Source organism: Botryllus schlosseri, chromosome 15 (assembly GCF_051294905.1).
Source record: "Botryllus schlosseri isolate E-star chromosome 15, Bs_hap1, whole genome shotgun sequence".
Lineage (NCBI taxonomy): Eukaryota > Metazoa > Chordata > Ascidiacea > Stolidobranchia > Styelidae > Botryllus > Botryllus schlosseri.
In genome coordinates this window covers 13,272,805-13,289,677 of record NC_137250.1, presented here as the reverse complement: position 1 = coordinate 13,289,677, position 16,873 = coordinate 13,272,805, and the positions used below count along the sequence as shown (strand labels likewise).

General features: G+C 40.3%; 1 protein-coding gene across 2 annotated transcripts; it reads left to right on the top strand.

The window, feature by feature from the left end:
- Positions 1-204: 204 nt before the first annotated feature.
- LOC145457652 (alpha-tocopherol transfer protein-like) lies at positions 205-16,514 on the top strand. Of its 2 annotated transcripts, XM_080335873.1 has the most exons (7): positions 230-2,553; positions 3,727-3,823; positions 3,889-3,991; positions 7,374-7,465; positions 7,529-7,630; positions 12,919-13,029; positions 16,302-16,514. In XM_080335873.1, exons 1-7 carry the CDS (start codon positions 2,375-2,377, stop codon positions 16,458-16,460), a joined length of 843 nt encoding a protein of 280 aa, XP_080191999.1. In that variant the 5' UTR covers positions 230-2,374; the 3' UTR covers positions 16,461-16,514. The 2 variants fall into 2 exon arrangements, with proteins under 2 accessions (XP_080192000.1, XP_080191999.1); XM_080335874.1 differs by lacking the exon at positions 12,919-13,029 and having other exon boundaries at positions 205-2,553.
- The last annotated feature ends 359 nt before the right edge of the window (positions 16,515-16,873 follow it).

The following is a 16,873-nucleotide window of genomic DNA, read 5'->3' as shown; positions in this document are numbered from 1 at the left end:
ACCCTGCTTCCACCGGTTGGAATTGAGCCAAATTTGGTGAGGATAGTTTCTATTGACAGCCTAACACTTTCATGCGGTGAAAAGAAAATTTTCAAATTTTTTATTATTTATTTTTATATAATAAATAGAAACTTTCTTCTCCTGTAGCAAAGCGGTTACTGGCTGGAATTGAACCAAATTTTGTGTGTGTGTTTAAATTAGGTAACCTAACAATTTTATCAAGTACCCAGTACGATTTGAGAAAAAAAAGTCATTTTTGAAGAGCCCTACTCACCATGGATGTTTATTTTTGTTATTGTCATGCAATATTGATTTTTCTAACCAGTCAATCACAACAAACAGCTTTATTAGGCCGCGAAGCTTTTTGAACGCACGTTTATACCCGCCTGTACTGTACAACGAGCGAATAATGATTTTAAGAGCATTATTGCACCGCAACGAAATACGATTACATTCGAAGGGAGATTGGTTGCACGATTCTATTCATTGATAGTTTCTGTCCTGAAATTTCCGCAGAGTTGTGACTCTGAAATAGCTTGTATCGTGCTGCATATGAATTATATTATTCTAAACAGGCCATAAGTACTAACGTAGTTTGTGTGAGCAATAAACAAAACAATTTTGTCGAACCACAGTATCAGTTGGATCGCTTGGTATCGAAAGATTGCACATTGCACAAACTGAAAGTTATAACTGTTGTAGGCCTACTTTACATGCGGTCTGTGCCAATCGCTGCAGCAGCGCAGCTGCAATTCATTTGTAACAGAATAATATAGTATTTACGTAACGCATTGCCTGCCTTTGTTCATTACCATGAAACTAGGGTTACTATATTTTGGAATCGGGAAAGTAGGACACTTTTTCAGACTTAGAATACTGGAGTAGAATCCGGAAAAAATGGCAAATTTTCCATGAACTTGTGGTTGGTTGACTAAAAAAAATCAACTTTCCAGCTCAACTCCAGAAATACAGTTTTTCTTTTAGACTTGGCGTTGGTCGACTAAAAGAAAGGTTGTCACTTTCGTTCGAACCACGAATTTCCTATTTACCCTCATTTATGCCCATTTTCACCCGAATCTATCGACTAACGTAGCTCTAAAAGCTGTAAAGGAGGACGAATTGCCAAAAAGGAGGACATTTAGGCAATGCAATGTGAACGGAACCACGCAACCCGATATCTAAATTTTATTCAGCGATACTTTCGTTAAAATACATTTGTCACTCCATATCTACTGTGCGCGAAGCGCAACAAAAATTCTTGGTATTAAATGAGTTTCATGAAAATTAAATGTTGGTAATCCGTGAAAACAGCCCCGAAATTCCTCAGGCTATCTTTCTTATTGGGGATTAAACTACTTCTACTTGACAAACTGAAAATAGCGGAAAGTAAGTAAATAGTTCACAAAATATTATGAAGTAGAAGTAGCGAAAAAAAGATCTACTTGAGTAAGTACCAGAAGTAGAGGAAAACTACTTGAGCACTTCGAAAAAGTAGAAGTACTTCGTTACTGACCACCTCTGGCAGCCACTCATTTGCTCCAGAGCTACGCTCTCGTTTCGCCGGACAGCATTGTTGCGTCACTATGCCACTCTCCATAATAATGAAAAATTCGAGGCTGATTGTGATTTGTGAGGGATCCAGAGACTCGAGCGAAATAAAATTTATATTTTCGTAATCAGTACATCGGCAGCTTTCGATTGATACCCGTTTTATCCAATTTGATGATCGGAAAGCTGGTCAAAAATCACCGTCAAATTGCCTTCAGCCAAATGGAAAGTGTGACGTATATCAATTTCACTGAGACGTGAGATTTGCTTGTGTCCACACAATATAGGACACTATGGTTCAATTGTTTGGTCGGACCCGGTCGGGGATTGAACCTACGACCTACCAGTGCTGAGAATGGCGCACAAAGGTTACGAGCCGATTAATGTAGCGAAACTATATTTGTTCCGAGGCTCAGATCGTCAATATTTTAAACAAACATCACAGGGTATTCGGTATAAGTTGGTCAATGAGTCTAATGCACGCATGCAGCTGAGAACAGTGGTTTGGTTGTATGTCGTCTACTACAAGGAATTAGTCAGCTTTATTGAGCAGCGGAGCAGTGGAGGCTTATAGGCCGGTCGTGATAGAAGCGGCACCTCAATAACAATGCATGGCCTCAGCGACTATAGAAGATTTTGTGTTCATATGTAGGCTACACTGTGAATATTGAAGCGCGTGTGCTGTGTGTATTTGTACTATATGTCAGTGTTACCGGCAGAGTGTTAGGCCTACATTCTCTATTCAAACATTTCTGACCTTCAATTATAACCAAACATATCTTCAGTATAACATTGGCGGTTGGTGACTGTAGTTATAGTTGATACCATGACAGTCAGGTATGAATGCAAATTGGATTCCGAACTGTTGAAGAAGGCCGTTACAGAATTGAACGAACCTGAAAACAACGACGAAAGACTGGAGGAAATCGACAAATTGCGAAATCGATTTCTCAAAGAACAGCAAGAATTTCAATTGCTTCGGAGTGATGACGCATTCATTCTGAGGTATCCTTTACCGGGCATCATTCATTAACTTATCGAATGTTCTATCTAAAACAATGTTCGCAATAAATGGGTCGAGTTTTATAATTCATAGTTGTATAGTTTCAGTATTTCCCTTTCACGGAACCTCGTTTAAGAACAGTCCTGTCATACAGTTAACGTAAATGCTTTTGCCTTGAACAAAATTCGTAAAGTATTCAATACTCCGAACCACCCTACCTTCTTTCCTAATAAAATTCGGCCCAGCAACTCCACCCGGAACTCATACATAGTACAATACAGAAAGCAAGCCAAACAGACGGCCGCGGGCTTGATCCGGTCCACCCGACGATGTAAAATAAACGAAAATATGCTAGTATTATCCCCAACACATTGCTACAAAGTCAGGATTTCTATTACTGACATTTTACTATGTATGCCAGTCCGACATGGTTTTGCACCGCTTATAACTCATTCTAACTCCATAAGTCATTCCCCCAAGTTGTGCAGTGTGCACGACAATTTAATATATATAAATCCTATTCATCAAATACGCACTGTCATGGTTTTAGTTGGCGATGGCACTGTAGATTGTAGAAGTATGCCAGTTGCGGGAAACATAATATATGCAGATTATGCACATTGTACATCTCTTACTTTCTCCGCCGTGGTGAAAATAAAGCTATCGTTAATAACGAGCTAATGATTCGTATTAGTAGATATTATGTATAACCTTCACAATGAAACATCTTATCAAAATAAAGGCACTGATTTCGGCATCATTTCACTGGCCCGACCAGCAAGGCATCAAAAGGCCTGTCAAATCCGGCTGACCGGCTCGCGACGCTAGTTATATAGTTGAGTTTGACAATCTTGCCTTACACTCTTACAGCATAATAACGGATATCGAATGCATAGAGCATAAACAATCTGGCGTGCCGATGGTTTTGCAACTTGTCCATGTGGCTAGCAACGTTCATCTCACCATGACGAGTAGGATTGGTGGTGGTGGTGTAATGTTAGCTAGCTTGAGCCTTGACCGATTACGATGCAGTTCGTGATGAACTCGCGCAGCTATAGATAGATGCGAATATGATATGGTTTCCGTATAAATATGCAGATATAGCAGATATTGACCGTTGTAGTCTATAAATTACTGATAAATAAACCAATCGCAATTTTGTCAATCCGATGCAGGTTTTTACGAGCGAAAAAGTTCAACCAAGACAAAGCGTTTGCAACGCTGGTAAATTACCATCGTAAGCGAAGCGAGATTAGGGAAGTGTTTGACAAGGTTAGCATCACATAATAGTACAGTTAACTGATTGTAGCCGCTACATCACCTTAAATATGCTGTAGGTTGACGACCCACAACAGGTGGCACACTTGCTTGACCGAGGCGGAGTCGTACCAATCAGACAAAAAGCAAAGGATGGATCAACTGTTATAATCAGTAGAATCGGCAAGTGTAAAGATTTTCCGTCGGCTACATCAGTGGTTCTCAACCTTTTTCGCCTCGCGGACCGGTAAAATTTCAAAAAATGTCTGGCGGACCGGTAAACTGTCAAAATTGAAATGAAGCCAAAATGTAAAGTATGCAACCGTTTTTGGCAATTATATGATGCTAGAGAGTGACATTTGGAGGGTTTTGATCGTATTTAATAATATTCATGATGGCATCCATGTGATTTTATGGTAGTGAGTCTGCCAAGTCGAGGTAAAACTGCCTTGTCCAGATAAACGTGCTACCGCTGAGAGTCGTTTACAGTCTTTCGCGCCAAAGGGGTTTAAACGGCCACGCCAACTCAATACCGACAGACAATATCAAGAGAAGAAGCGTATCGGAGTCGAACCAAGCACCTTGTCGTGCTACCTTGCTCATTGCCCACTGCCACCAGACGCAGGCTACTCCGGCAACTGCGAATACAGTGCGTGCCGCAATAAAACACATTACAGCAGTTATACCGGCCATCCGCAAATCTGGGCCGAAAAAGCACTTCGTCAGCCCACCCCCAAAAACGTTGATCTTGGGGCCCCCAGAGGGCGATAAGCCAAACTTCCGGGGGCTTCGCCCCAAGACCCTACACTTGGGTGGATGTTTTCACCTGTACTTGTGATCACATCCATTCTACTCAGCGTATAAGCAGAGAGTTTACGTAGCTTATCGCGACAATGGCGACAATTTTCGATCATTCACGACTGAAGCGCTTTTCTCGCGGTCGAATTTTAGGCCCAAATTTCCCATATGTTAACCTAAACTTCATTATGTGTGGATACGTCGTGGTGCGGCAATGGCTGACGCTGAAATGCCTATAAATCATGCGTATATCTCGGAGAAGGGCACCTAATAAGCAAGACATTTAGGGACACTAAATCGTGCAAAGCCCAAAAAGAAATTGAAAAATGTTGGAAAAAGTTTTAAATAAAACGCTATGATTTATATTCATTTGCGAAATAATTTTGGGCCCTTTTCAAGCTCGGCCCCTCTCCAATTGGGCGGTTTGGGGTGCCCCAGTTACGGTCCTGCACAAAATAAATGAATCGAAAACCAATGATCAAACTGCGCTGCTTAGCGATGAGTGAGCTCGTATCTGTTCTGTATTTATCGCTCGCATGTCGTCAAATGAAACGTCTTGTACATAAAGTCAAATCGAACATGTTTCTAGCCCTAATGTTACCTCACGAAGTTTTTAATCAGTTTAAAATTAGATGTTTTATTTATTTTATCAAAGGACAAGCCTGCAACATTGCATCTCGAAATTAAAGTATAAAATTGTAAAATTCCTCGCGGACCGGCAGGAATGTCGTCGCGGACCGGCACCGGTCCGCGGACCGGCGGTTGAGAACCACTGGGCTACATTACTATCTAAGCCAGGGGTGGGCAAACTTTTGAGCTCGCGGGCCGCATTCAACATCTGAATTCATTCGCGGGCCGCACTATATAAAATTGGGATTATAAACCAAAACGCAATATTGATATTTGATTATATAGTGAGGACATGGATATAATATATGTGCTTATTTAAAACAAGCCAAACATTGCTTTGATGATATCGTACATGTGTCAGAACAGAAACAAATAGTGGCGAGATTTCATAGTCTGGCGGACTTCAATAACCAATTTGTCAAAACTATGAGATGAAAGTCGGTTGGCCCGATTCTTAGAACAAGATTGAAATTTAAATCTGTCAGAAGCGATCTGTTCATAGATTTACTAATTCCACTTTTGGTTCATTTCCAGGATACACAATGCTGACAGCATCATAACAATGCTAGCTTCAAACACGCTTCTACTATGTGTAGATAAAATATATACCCCAATTCTACGCATACAGACAGCGAATCTACCTAAGGCACGCCCGAATCGTTTTCTAAGCTCATCACCGAAATAATTAAAAATGAAGTGGCCAATTCTGATTTCCCACTCGTGATCCAAATTATGTCAATCTCGTTGCAGATGTGATATTATGTAAATACCTTAGATCAGTGGTTCTCAAACTTTTTAAGACAAGCCCCCCCTCATGATGGTGAAAGCAGCGTGTACTCAAAGTCGGTGTGGACACTCGTAAAATCACGTGACTGTCACGCCCAGATACCTTTGACGACTTTGTTATTGTCGATCCGTCTGCAACAGTAATTGAAGGCGAAGTCTCTATTGGTCTTTGTTGATTTTAACTATGTTCCATATCGACTCGGGTGACAAGATTTAGTATGGTATATTTTGATGCTGTCATCTAGCGTTGTACCAAGTTTCAAGGCTGTGACTTGATGATTAGCGTAGTAATTTCGCTGTCGAAGTCGAGTATATGGTAGATCAACGCGCACCGATATATTGACGACTTTAATAACGGAATTAATATGCTAATCATTGAGTGACAATCCTGAAACTTACTCCGAAGCTGGAGACCACAACCAAGATATACCATTCCGAATTTCGTCATCCATCTCGGTATGAAACACTTTCAAAATTCACAAATACCAATATCAAATTTTGCGAAAATTCCAGTTTGCGGTAGGCTCAATGCCAAATCATCTCACGCAGACCCTGGATACTCGACTTTGATAACGTACTTACTACTGTAGTTATTGAGTCAAAGCCTTGAAACTTAGTACAGTGTCGATATGGAACATAGTTAAAATCAACAAAGACCAATAGCGACTTCGCCTTTAATTACTGTTGCAGACGGATCGACAATAACAAAGTCGTCAAAGGTATCTGGGCCTGACAGTCACGTGATTTTCCGAGTGTCCACACCACCTTTGAGTACACGCTGGTGAAAGATTTCGCGCCCCCTTATCGTCATATCAAAAACACAACCAGGATGCTAGCGAGTCTAACGGGTAGTTTGATGGCATGGAAGGTTACGACTGTGGATGAGAGATTTTTAAATATGTAATTCACACTAAATACAGAGCAATAAGTATGAATTGGATGTATATCACGCGAAGCGTGAAAAATCTTTTTCAGTCGAGCTCATTTTCGCGCCCCCATTCAGATGCTTCCACGCCCCCAAGGGGGCGCGCCCACCAGTTTGAGAACCGCTGTCTTGGACTTATCATTGTGGAATATACTAAGAAAAAGTTAATCAAGTCCCTGCATTAATTCGATTTTTAGTACACATTTTATCAATATTTGTAAAAAGTTTCTCTAGACTCTCGCGGGCCGCACATAACGGTGTTGCGGGCCGTAGTTTGCCAACCTCCGATCTAAGCACTGTGACGGCGTTTTTGTTGCTTGCGTCAGCACTCTTGTCACACAAAACAATATTTTTTTATACCGTCGACTACTCCAATATCCATTCCTTCATACTGTAACATTGACCACTTCGATGTACAATGTACAGGAGTTAACTGGCATGAAGGTGTCACTATGTATGATCAAATGGCAGTTGGAATCATCTTATTGGAGTACTTGCTAGAAGATGAGTCGGTCCAGGTGAATAACGAATGCACAGCACAAGAACGCGAATCAGCCACCTAAGTTCGAAATTAATTTCAGATTAACGGCATCACGCAAATTAATGACTACGCGCAAGCTGGAGTGCATTTGCTGAAAATGTTATCTCCAACTATCATGAAGCGATTATCAGGAGTAATGACCGTAAGTCTACAATAATGTCATATATGAATTGTTGTTTCAAGTATAGCGTTTCCTCAAGCGACAGTGCATGACCTTTGACCTGTTCCTGTATTTACGATATTTCCACATGTGCAGGCCGTGTTATTTTTGACATTTCAGGAGCCAGATGCCAAAACTGCCAAAAATAAAAATTTGAAAATGCCAAAAATAAGCAATTTTTGGCATATGCCAAAAATAACACGGCCCGCCAAATAGTGAATTTCGTTCATGGTGCTGTGTTAACAGGACCGCGTTACAAGCGAGAAGAGCGTTTGTGAAAGGCAGGTTTCTTAATCTGGGTCCAGCCCACCCATTAGGGGTGAAAGCATGGTGTCATAAATGGTGTGGGCACAGCGAGATTGAACGGCTGACTGCATTTGGATTACGTCATACTTTCCATTTGTCCAAAGGCAATTTTACGACCATTTTTGACCGGCTTGTCGAGCGCTAAATTTGATAAAACGGGTATCAATGAGATGCTGCCGCAGTAATGATTATTAAAATATAAATTATATTCTGCTCATGGAACTGGAACCCCCAAAATCAACCACGATTTTTGGATTGTGATCGAGTTGAACATTGTGACGCAACAAACTGTCTGGCTATTTCTGAGCTATATAGTCTCGTTTTGCCAGACAGTCTTGTTGCGTCAATGTTCTTAAACAAGCTAACCTTCCCAGGACTCTTCCATGCGAGTTTGTGATATTAAAGTCACCTGAAGTGAATATATCAGCAGACTGAAGGAGAAAGGATAGTCGGGCTACTAAATAGAATGTGGTGAGAGACAACACAGGAAACTTCTGGAAAAGGATCGGGAAGACAATTCTTTCCGCGACGAGATCGATGGCACTGGCGAAGTGATCTCTTTTCATGATGCATGGAAGCCGGTTTGGCCCTCCAAAGGTTTTGAAGCTCTGAAAACCTTTTGTGGATGACTGGCAACATTCTTTCCCTCAACGGCTACTGTTGAAGCCGATATTTCCCAGATTCTCTGGGCGAGAAATGAATTTAGGAGAAACTTAGCTGACCTGAGTTTGGAAGCACTGTTACAGTGCAAACGATATAAGTCTATTCAATAGCTGTAACAATCAGCTGTTGAGCGTGTTTGTTAGGCTTTTCTTTCTTTTGCTTATTGGCACCGATTCCGATGGATACTGCACATTTTGTGGTTTCGTTTGATATTATTAACCTATGAAATCGTTAGGTTTTTTCTTCTTATTGTTTGTTGGCACTGATTATAAGTGGATGCTGCACATTTTGTGGTGTCTTTTAACAAACTCGCCCAAATAAAGCGTTTTTGTGACTAATTCGAGGCTGAAACTATCTATTTAGAGGATGATGCCAAAAATAAAAATCGAAAAATGCCAAAAATAAGTTATTTTTGGCAGTTTTGGCATATGCCAAAAATAACACGGCCTGCACATGTGTGTTGCAACAGCAAATATTATCAAGGTAGCCGAATAGCCACAAATGTTATACAGTAGTACAGTGGTGGCCAACCTTTTCGACCGAAGGGCCACATGAGATTTACGAACCAGTGCGCGGGCCACTTGAATGTTGATGACCGTCCGATAGGTAACGGTGAAAATGAGACTTTTCTCACTACGCATCAAAATCGATTAGAGTTATGTCATGAAAACTCACTGCGCAATTATGTCCTAACCAACAAGCGCGAAAAAATTTCAAAGTTAATCTATGAGTTAGGTCAATAATATTGCTAATTGCATATAAAGTGGGTTGCCTCTGCAGTCTGCATACCGCTAGGCTCAATTTGCAAGGACGGGACTCCTATCGTCGCTTGGACATATCAATATCGACGGATTTAGCCGACATACGTCTATCATTTTGTGCCAAGGTTTTATCGCACGCGAAGAAGTTTCATGTTGAACGGCGCGTTCTCACGTAATTGTGAATACAGTTAGACTCAATTGTATATTTAGCGTGTTTTAATTCTCAGGGGTACCAATGTATTATGTAAAAAAGAAAACGAGTGGCAATAAGTCGCGCGAGTCAATTAAATCTGCCGCGAAATAGTCTACTTCGTGGCGATATACGAAGATCTACGAACTATATGGCTTTCCCCTGGCTACACCAGTTTGTTGGAATTCGGAACTGATATTTTCGTTATCAACATCCGAAATTTCGTTGTGAGGCTCATTAAATTTTTAGTTCATCCCACGGGCCACTCAAAACCTCAACTCACACTCAATCGACAAATACCGATCTGAATAAAAAGTTCTCAATAATACAAATATTGTTCGTCTGAGACTAATTCATGCAGGCTTGCAATTTTGTCTGTGATTGCATGTGCAACAGGGTCTGCGTTGTCTATAGCGATAGTGATTGTGACACATTCGGTATTCTAGGGATGGTGTGAACGCGAGGTTCACGTTCACAATCTGTGTGTGAACCTCAGAAATTTAGAGGTTCACGTTCACAAACGAACCTTGGTAGGTTCTGCACTGTGAACCTTTTTCATATATTACAATTTTCACTTCATTTCAACATCTTTGGTTGAAATTTATTGCATTTCAACTGCGGGTCACTCTATGCATGGCGCTGGCAGCGTAAAAAATATCAAGACCAAACGAGCTTGCACCTTGACAACCTCAAAATTTTCTGATGTGAGATTGACCCACAATCACACAACATCAAGAGTGCAATATACCACATGTAGTCAGCGAATGATGCTTATTCCACCAATCAATGAAATTGATATCGTTGTCTGATGTAAAAAATCTAGCAGGCGTACGGAGTCAATCTTGACTTTATATGTTTATTGTGTCGTGAAAACCAAATCCGTGCGATTGGAGTGTTGGCTATACTGATGCATAACTTGTTAATGGAGTTATTCGTAATATCGGTACCAAGGGGCTGCGGAGTCGGAGTCGGATTCGGACGCGTTAAAAATATGGACTGGAGTCGGAGTTTGTGAAAATGACCCTGACTCAGACTCTGACTCCGACTCCAACTTCTTCATCATGAAAACAATTACTTTCAAAGGATTTTCAATAGGATTGTCATGTTTCATCAATCACCGTTATTAATAACGATACAGATTAGGGGGCCATCCCGTAGCCCGCAAGCCAAATGCGGCCCGCCAGAAGGTTTTGTGTGGCATGCGAGGTAATTCTCGAGATTAGAAAATTGCAACAAAATGATAGAGGCATGTTCACCGCAACCGTTGATCTTGCTATGTCTAAACGCGAAATATTCCTGTCCTTGCCAAATGAGCCCAATATATGTGACTAGCATATTTATTGATAAAATTCATTCATTACCTTTGAAAAAATTTCGCTCTTCGCGCGACCACGGCATGACTGCACACTGCACAGTTGCATGACATAAATGTTTTTTAATGTTACCTAATTCGGTTCGCTCCTATCGGGCGACTAAAAAAGGTTATCAACATTCCAGTTGTCCTCGCAATGATTAGTACATCTCATGGGGCCCTTTGGCCGAAAAGGTTTGCCACCCCTGATATCGATAAAATTTGACATTATTTGCGTATGGTTTTGTAAAATTGATGTAAATAGAACCAAACACTGCTACCCACTTGACAAAATTATAAATATTGTAGTGTAGCTTAGCTGCTTGGGTCGATTGATTAAGAAAGACTGCAAGTCCTAGTCTTTGAATACTTGACTTAGTGCATGTTGACTATACATATGCTATTTGACTACACTTCCTGAATTTTATTAATGACCAATGTCTATTAGTAGTAAAAGTTTGTGTTCTTATAATCAATATAGTGTTTGAACAATCCATTTGTGGTACAGAACTTCAGAATAACGCGAAACAATAACTTCATATTGTTAATATAGTGTCTAATGAGAAAATTAGTAAGTTACATCTCTGTATTAGTTGCTGATTCATACACTAGAGCTGCACTTCGATTGTTTTATCTACATTTTAATCATACAAGATTGGATATATGTCATGTTCGAATGATTCGTGCATATTAGGATATTAGAGAGTCAATGTTTACCACATATATGTAGAAGGGAAGGATATTTAGAAAGGCAATCTTTCATGTTAATTGCGTAGTGAATAATTCGAGCTGTGCCACAATGAAGCAATTTTGCATGCCATCGTTAATCATTTTTGCATATGTTTAATGATTATATGATAGTCATTCAACCGTTACTGTGGTATACAATTTTCGAAGTCAATTGGTATTGCTGTTGGAGTCGGAGTCGGTACGTTCAAAGACTCAGGAGTCGGAGTCGGCATGTTGAAAATGTGTGGAGTCGGAGTTGGAGTCGGCGGTAAGATTTACCAACTCCACAGCCCTGGTACTAAGTATAGAAACCGGTTCTACACTCTGCTCAAGATCTTCGTAGCAATACTCAGACGCCGAATACATTGTCTGGTATGGCCTTTAAGGCGTAAGCTTTATATTCCTAGCAAGTCGTCGTCGAGATTATTGGCAAAGCGACGGAAAAAATTGATTTCATGGGATCATTATATTATTTGATTGTCTCAGTTGATTCATTTTGCAACGTTTAAAACGTTAATATGTAGCCTACTTCTGCATTGTGGCATTATGTGGCCTGAGTCGTCGCTAGGCATCGTGTACATTGTACAATCTGTACATTAATATAGTCTATCACTCCACTGAAATGTAGGGCTGGAATTAGCAATATGACGTCACGTGACGTCATGAGGTTCACGTTCGCGTTCACACAGAACCTTTCAAAAACGTTCACGTTCACACGAACCTGAACCTTTCAGAGGTTCACACCATCCCTATTAACAATGGTTCAATCTGTAAAGAAACGACTTTCTAAGCTTGGAATTAGAAAAGTCTATAAAAGGCGTATGAAGGATTTTCTGTGATTAGCTTACAAAATTTAAGATATAAGTGCAGCTATAGTTTAAGAACAAAGAATCCTAAGTAATGCAGGGCGAGGACACACACGCACTTAATTAGTTTCAAAATGACAACAACAATTATATGAATAAATTAAAACCAGAGCGGCAAGATTTTCATATGACGCAAATACTATAGCGCCAAAGACAAAATCTTAAACGCGCGTTCGGAGTTCATTTATCGACCCGAGTTAATATAATCGGTAGTGAATCGTAGCTATTTTCAATCACATTTTGTCTCATATGTATATTATCCCTTGTAGTTGCAATATTGGAAAGGTAACTCTTTATGAACACTGGGCCAAACTTATATAGGCCTACATGTATAAACACTACGTAACTCGTAGAGTATTACCTGCAGACCGTGATGTATGACCATGCAGACCTGGTTTATTTAGGACGCGATGCCACTGCGAGTCAAAGTAGTGCACATGGTCAACGAATACAAAATATTCTCAATATTTTATGCAATAGCCAAACCGTTCATAAAGGAAAAGATACAAAAAAGAGTAATTAAATAGTATATTCATATTGAAATGAACCCGAATATTTTCGGCTGACACTCGTCAGGGGTAATCGTCAGCAACTAGTAGAGAATTGGAAAGAACATTGTATATCAACAATCGTATCACAAAATATGACGTCACCAGCATGAAATTTCGAATGAGAGAGCGTTCAATGTACTATTTTTAGGTGATACACGAACTCCTTTTGTTGACAGAGTTTTGGTTGGTGTATTTTGATAAAAGTTGATTCCAAGGCACACAAATGGAATTGTGAACGGCCTCGACCTACGATTCGAAATCGGTCGTCTCGATAATTATTCGCACAAATCGGATTATCCAACAGATGTTTGCCGATGGCAGAATTAATTGCCTTTGATCGATCAGCATCAATCTTAAGTGGATGAGTTAAGGGTGAGCTTTTCACATCGCGTGACGCACGTGTTCTGATAAATCTGGGGACATGTTGGTTTATGCGGTCCTGCAGACGTCTTGACGTTCTTCCCACGTAGCCACAATCACAGTGGCACCTATATTCGTACACTACATTACTTTGTTGAAGTGCAGGAAGCACGTCTTTGCGTGTTGAAGGGAGCAGTTGTGTTGTTGTAAAAATCACATTGGTTTTGACTGTATCGTAACATTTACCGACAGCAGAAATCAATTGTTTTTCAAAGCGGGTGGAAATGGGGCCAATCCAAGGTAGGCGCAGAAAAATTAACCTCATAGGCACACTCGTGCATAGAGCGTTGATGATATGTTCGGGTAACAAACTGAGTTTAGAACTTGACTACATCCGAAAAATCTTACTTGATAACGGTTACCCTGAACACGTCATCAGCCGCGGCATGGAGAGGAAATTAACGCAATTCAACGCAGAAAAACGAACAGAGCCCACCGCACGAACAATAAAAGATGTTTATATCCATCTACCTTGGATTGGCCCCATTTCCACCCGCTTTGAAAAACAATTGATTTCTGCTGTCGGTAAATGTTACGATACAGTCAAAACCAATGTGATTTTTACAACAACACAACTGCTCCCTTCAACACGCAAAGACGTGCTTCCTGCACTTCAACAAAGTAATGTAGTGTACGAATATAGGTGCCACTGTGATTGTGGCTACGTGGGAAGAACGTCAAGACGTCTGCAGGACCGCATAAACCAACATGTCCCCAGATTTATCAGAACACGTGCGTCACGCGATGTGAAAAGCTCACCCTTAACTCATCCACTTAAGATTGATGCTGATCGATCAAAGGCAATTAATTCTGCCATCGGCAAACATCTGTTGGATAATCCGATTTGTGCGAATAATTATCGAGACGACCGATTTCGAATCGTAGGTCGAGGCCGTTCACAATTCCATTTGTGTGCCTTGGAATCAACTTTTATCAAAATACACCAACCAAAACTCTGTCAACAAAAGGAGTTCGTGTATCACCTAAAAATAGTACATTGAACGCTCTCTCATTCGAAATTTCATGCTGGTGACGTCATATTTTGTGATACGATTGTTGATATACAATGTTCTTTCCAATTCTCTACTAGTTGCTGACGATTACCCCTGACGAGTGTCAGCCGAAAATATTCGGGTTCATTTCAATATGAATATACTATTTAATTGTATATTGAAGTTCTGTACCTCCAAGAAGCTCTTCAAAAAAGAGTAAGTATCCCTCGTTTACTATGTTTACTATTGGTGATGGAAAATTTCCTATATCGGGGCAAAAATATAGCGGACATTTCCACGAAAAAATTCTTTACAACTATTGTGTTTGGACATTTTATAAACCACAATCCAATCAGGTCATTGGAATTTTCAAATGAAGAAAATATAATTTTCAAATCAGTCACTGGTCCTGATCCGGACACAACTGTTAGGAAAATTTCAACCTCTTCACAGAGAAACTTCCAGGCTACCTGATCATTAAAATCGACACTACAATCCAGTATGCTTTACATGGCTGAGTTTATGAGCGATGTTGCGACGAATGCGATGCGCCTGATGGCATCTTCGTACTCTCCGTCTAATCAGTATTACGCCTACTGTATAAATATCAGGGGCATGGCTATTGGCTAGGGTTGCGTTTAAAACAAAAATCAATCCAAGACGAACATGCTTAAAACATGGCCCTTGTTTAAAACATTTTTCAAGTCATGACGTCACGAATATTCAGTTGTGACGTCATTTTGGATTTACATTGACAATTGAAAATACAGGGTAAATACAGCTCTCTTGGCGAAATATCAGCGTACTATAGCTGTTGAACCGACTATTTTGAGGGTTCCAACCCTCCCATATCGTATACGTCGGCTTTATCAGGTGGTAATCGTCCGTAGGCTTATACAACATGTTTTTTGGAAAGTATTTACACAATTATGGCATAATTTTACAACTTAAAAAAACACAATTTGTTTTTAAAAGGCCTTTGTTCAAAACACTGTTTAGTACATGTTTTGAACAAAGTGATTTAAAACACCGTTTGTTTTAAATGCAACCCTGTGTAGTGGGTGTGTCTAACTTCTATTTAATCGATTGAAAATATTTTGAAGGACCAACGATCCACCATAGGATAAAATGATATAAAGCACCTACTTATACAGCAAATCAGCTTGTTTCCACTTAATAAATCTCATGGGCAGCAATTTCAAGAAGTGTTTAACCTACTTCCTACCGTGAAAACGCTAACTCGAAAAGAATGTCAACATTTACCCATTTTACCGTTTACGGATTTACCTATTATTTCGTCAATCGAGTCAGTGATATATCATATGGCTGAGACATCGTATTGCTTATCAATGCTACATAATCAGCAGCACGTTTTCGTTCATAAGGCACATGGTCTCTCAGTGACTGTCGACTATGGATCGTTAACAAGCCCCGTGAATCCGGCTGTATTATTTTAATAAAATACATAGATGCAATACCCTGGGCCCGAGTTTATCCACGATTTCGGCCTGCACATTTTTATTCTGTTGCGGACGATTTTCAGAAATTCGCTGGTCTGGACATTACCTTTTTCGCCCAAGCTCAATAAAGAACATATTCGATATCAATAAATCGATATGAGCAAATTGCGGGCCATCAAACATATAGAACTAAGTAAAACCGCGTCTGTGGCGCCTATATTGCTATTACATTAGGCGAGTCTGAAACGAGACTTCTCAATCCTCAACGCAACGATAATGCCAAGCATCTCGTACAGCGCGGCACTAGTTATTGGATCATGGGCAATGGGCATTGATAACGATTATCGCGGTTCGCGATTTTCAGATGCGGATGCACGGCGAAAACCTCACGAATGTTCACGAAGACGTTGACCCTAAGGGCCTTCCGCAATTTCTCGCTGGAACGGGCCCCGATCTTGATGTCGCGGGTTGGAAAGAGCGACTATTGAGCACTGTCGGCCACGGGGAACGTACTGATCTATAAATGCGAATTTCCCACGCCTGGATGAGATTTGAATGCTAAAATTGGCGAACCGATTATAGGCCTATGTTCTGCATGTAGGGTAGGCGGGTATTGGTTGTTTGATTATTTTAGGTAGCCTATAGGGGTAGGCAGACTGATAGAGCCTATCCGAGAACTGTACACGTGTACGCGTACAGTGTACACACCGCACGTATAGAATCGTATGGAACAGTGTGTCAAGATATTGTAATGTGTTTTACGGCCAGGGTATTTTTAATAATGTCATCTGTTCAAGACACTCAATGTGCATTAGGGATGTTCAAATATAATTTTTTTCCCGGTTTCCAGCCATTCACTGATTAAATTGTCAGGTTACCCTATTTTTTTTCAATTTTCTCTAATAAATTAAAATTTTTAATGGATCTGCGGAGTCT